The 4,361-nt window shown below is 32.1% G+C and overlaps 1 protein-coding gene across 1 annotated transcript; it reads right to left on the reverse strand.

Annotated features, from left to right (window-relative positions):
* Positions 1 to 2,229: 2,229 nt before the first annotated feature.
* On the reverse strand, positions 2,230 to 4,037 carry LOC112039346 (glutathione S-transferase U10-like). Its single transcript, XM_065771487.1, has 2 exons — positions 3,628 to 4,037; positions 2,230 to 2,831 (listed from the first exon to the last, which is right to left on the reverse strand). Exons 1-2 carry the CDS (start codon positions 3,946 to 3,948, stop codon positions 2,469 to 2,471), a joined length of 684 nt encoding a protein of 227 aa, XP_065627559.1. The 5' UTR covers positions 3,949 to 4,037; the 3' UTR covers positions 2,230 to 2,468.
* Positions 4,038 to 4,361: the final 324 nt, after the last annotated feature.

Consider the following 4,361-nt stretch of genomic DNA (forward strand, 5'->3'; position numbering starts at 1 on the left):
CAAAGAAGAGAGAAATTGAATGAGTTCACAGAGTTATTGAATCAGTTGTGATATAGGACACAATTTACTATTTAATTATTGTAATTTATTAATTTTGGTATTTAATTTTTAATTTTCGTTATTTTAGGTTTAGGATTATTATTTCATTGTTTTTAAGTGCTTTTAATGTTTTTTAGGTCAAATTTGGTTCCTATTATAATTAGGTATTAATTAGGAGTTATTTTATAATATATTTTCTTAACTATCAAGTTTTATGGAGCCCTTAAATAGGCCCCTAATTTTGTAAAATTTTTTCATAGATTATTATTAATAAAATACAGACTTTTTGTCGAATTATTTCTCTGATAGATTCCAGTTTATCACCGTGGATTCAAGGAACTCCTTGTGGATTCGAGGTTTACTACCTATAAACTAACAGTTTAGTTTTTATCCATCAAAGAGAGTATCGTGTGTGATTTCTTCAGGCTTTTGCAACATTAGTTGGTATTAGAGCCAGGTTACCCTAGTCTGATTGCTAACCGGCAAGACGATAACCACCACTACAACAATGACGAATAACTTAGTGAGTATTACGTGACGTACAATAAGCACTCACAAATATCTATGCTAGGATGGCGTCATTGAAGAATGGAAACAATATGGATAACTACAGCAAAGACATAACTCGCAGGCAACCTATTGGTAAGCAAATCTCATATAGGGCTTATAAAAGAATTGCAAGTTTTAATGGTTATTTTTTAAAAGAAGATTTTCTTGATTGGTTACTTGATTTAGAGGATTTATTTGACTTTGAGAATATTTATTAGGAGAGAAAAGTTGGACTTGCTTTGTATAAACTTAGTGAGTATGCCTTATGTTGGTGGAAACAAGTACAATCTGATAGAATCCAACAAAGTAAAGACAGAATTCATTTATGGCCAAGGACGAAAAAGATGCTTGCTATCAAATTTTATCCTTCGGATTGTGAAGATATCTTGTCCTATACAATACAAGATTATTAGTGGCCAAGAAGTTCATAATTAAATTATTTTGAAGGGACATATATTCCACCATTAAAGGAAAAATTGCATGTTGAAGAAAATATTGTTCTTGAAGAATCTGTAGAAGTCAAAGAAAAAAATATAGATATTTTTGAGGAAATTAATGAAGGCCTTGTTATAGAAGAAGAACTTGAAATCAAGATTGTGGAGGAGATTAAAGAAAACCCTATTATAGAGAAAGATCTTGAAGTCAAGATGGCAGAAACAATTGAAGAAGAAATTGAAGAGGAAATTGTCAAGGAGTTTGACAAAATAGAATCAAATGATTATCAATATCAAGATTCTTTTATTTTGGTGGTAAGAGATACACTGAAGTTTATTGATTTTATTGGGGCTGATAAATTTGACTCAATTACAGTTCTTATTTGGTAAATCTATACAATTACATGAAGACTAGGGAAAAAGAAATTTAAGTTGATTTGTTTATTCTATTGATAAGTTGCAAGTATGGAAAGAAGATTAAGGGGCTCAAGTATTTGAAGTATTTGTTTATTTGGAGTGGAAGATTTCAGATTTCAAAGATGAACTCAAGGATGAGTTTGTTTGAAGTGGAGGGGTCTGGTGTAGGACATAATTTACTACTTAATTATTGTAATTTATTAATTTCGGTATTTAATTTTTAAATTTCATTTTTTTAGGTTAAGTGTTATTATTTCCTTGTTTTTAGGTGCTTTTAATGTTTTTAGGTCGAATTTGGTTTTTGTTATGGTTAGGTATCCTTGAGGATTGAATAATTACTTGAACTCTAGAGGATCCTAAAACAGTTGAAAAAACTAACCCAATTGTAAATGGCAGATTCGTTGGACAAATTGTTTAATTCATTGTAGAGGAGACCACCTACATATAAATTTAACATTAATTTTCACTAATTGTTTGGTCTCACATTTGTGTGCCCTACTGCCAACCTTCGGAAGGATAGATTGAGATTGAAGATTAAAATTAAATGAAAGAAGAGCTTAATATCATTTCAAGATGTTGTTCATGGGGGCTTAGTAACAAAAAGTAAAAGAGTACTAGAATATAGATATAACCAATCTAGGTGTAGTCCCCCGCCCACACCACACAGAACATATAATTAAACGGAAAAATCGATTATAATGACCTTAAGATGCCAATTGGAGGTTTTAAATCTAAGACCTCATGAATCTCATTAGACCTTGAGAACTACTAGACCAACCGGGTAGGATTTATTTCAACTTTTCCATTGGTAGTATATAGTCACAAGAATGTAAATTTGATAGCAAGGTTTTATGATATTGGAGCTAAATATATAAGACATAATTAGCTATATGCCTTTGAACAGCCAGCTTAATTAACAGGAAGACAGAGTAAATAAGAAACAAAAAAAAAAAACTGGAAATAGAAGAGTGGTCTGTGAAACCCAACAACCCATCCAGCTTTTTTGCTGCCACTTATTTCACTACAGGGTCAATCTGAAGTAGATTTGAGAGCCGCCTCTCTCATTAATTTGAGAAACCCCACCACCTTTTCATGAGGGAGGAGTGACTCCTTCACCACAGGTAACTCAAGTAGTGCTGACAGCCAAGAAAATAGAAGGGGGGTCTTCTCTGGGTCTATAAGCTTCAGACCAAAGTATTCTTCCTGTGCCTTATAGTAGCCAAATGTAGATACAATTACAAGGTCCAAGAGTCCCACATTCTTCTGATCAATGACTTGAATCCCCTCTGGAAAAATATTCTTAATTTCCTCTTCAAGCGTGCTTAATCTCTCGGACACTTTTGCTTGTGCTTCTCCATCGGATTTGAGTACTAACATCATGGTCTCAAATACCTGCATACCATAACTTACAAGCATTAGTTCCTGTACTAACATCGGATTTGCGTTCTTTTTTTGAAAATGCGAGATTTCTCATTGTGTTCTGCACTGATTACTATGTTCCTATAGCTCTAAATTATATATTTTTAAACAAATATTTGTGTTTTTACATATGCATAAGCACGCATCTTGACTAAATAATGTGGAAGGGGAAGCATAGAATAGGAATACTAAAAACACAAGGGTTACGTAGTTCAGTCTTGTTGACTTACAAGAGTTACGAACGACTCCCTTAAGGGTTACATCTTTATTATGTAAGAGTGTAGTATAATAATTTGTATTATAATGAACCCTAACATAAGTATATATAGACAACTAAACCCTAGACTACTAGTACAAGCAAGAGTGAGCTTGGGTCTATTATATTGGGCTAATATATCTAATATATATATCTCTAACATATACTATGAGGTTATAACTTGTCCTGATAGTTAAATCAACGTGATTAAATCAATTCCTATGAATCGCAACTTGCAATATTCTATGTTATTTTTTATATACATGTAAAAATGTTAAAAGTAAATATAAATTTCACTTGAATAAATTTACAAATTGATTTGATAAATGTATGCAATTGGTGTCACTTTAATAATATAATAAATAAACGTTATTTTTAAGTACGACACTTGAATTTATAAGATTTATATGATAAAAACCGTTTAATATCTCCCATGGTATAAATCCGATCGATAAGACTGGTTATATTTACCATACAAAGAGGCATGAATTCAAAAATGAATTTTTCACTAACCTGTTTATGAATAAAGCTACACCAGAAGCGAATTTGTGCTCTTTTATATGGATCTTCAGGTAGAAATCGGGGACCATTCTTCCAAGTTTCATCAATATATTCGAGGATGATGAGTGACTCAACAAGTGGTTTTCCATTGACAACAAGTACAGGAACCTTCTTATGGATAGGGTTGTAATTGAGCAGCACTAAGCTTTTGTTCTTCAAATCTTCTTCCACGTACTCATACTCTATACCTTTAATTTCAAGTGCCAGTTTCACAAGTCTAACGAAAGGACTAACCCACATTCCATGCAGCCTCACTTTGTTTTCCTCCGCCATCTCTCTTTCTCTCTATTGATATTGAGATTCAAATTGCAGTGGAAGCCTTGTTTATAGTTGTTTGTCACCTTCCCCAGCTAGCTCTAGTCAACTTTTTTGTAAAAAACGAATAATTAATAAAGAAACCACAATGGTTCGTCATGGATTACGTCGGTCACTAGTCCCCCCTTTTTTTTGACCATTCACATTTGTCACCACTAGTCAATAGCCTAATCGTTATACAACCTTTTTTTTTTTTTAAAGTAAAGTCATACAACTATTTTATACACCAGGGTAGGCTGAAGCATAGAAGCAAATGATGCAATCACCTAAATCCCCCAAATAAAAGAAGACCCCATTTGTATAAAATATATATATATATAATACTTATCTACATATTTTATTTATAAAAAAAAAATTAAGTCTTTTTATTG

Source organism: Quercus suber, unplaced genomic scaffold (assembly GCF_002906115.3).
Source record: "Quercus suber isolate HL8 unplaced genomic scaffold, Cork oak 2.0 scaffold_44, whole genome shotgun sequence".
Taxonomy (NCBI): domain Eukaryota; kingdom Viridiplantae; phylum Streptophyta; class Magnoliopsida; order Fagales; family Fagaceae; genus Quercus; species Quercus suber.

What these genes read in the sequence shown, in the direction of transcription:
- LOC112039346 (XM_065771487.1), bottom strand. Translation starts at nt 3,948, where the DNA reads ATGGCGGAGGAAAACAAAGTGAGGCTGCATGGAATGTGGGTTAGTCCT. An exon ending in GTAGCTTTATTCATAAACAG is followed by an intron (nt 2,832 to 3,627) that starts GTTAGTGAAAAA and finishes TATGGTATGCAG; the next exon opens with GTATTTGAGACCATGATGTT.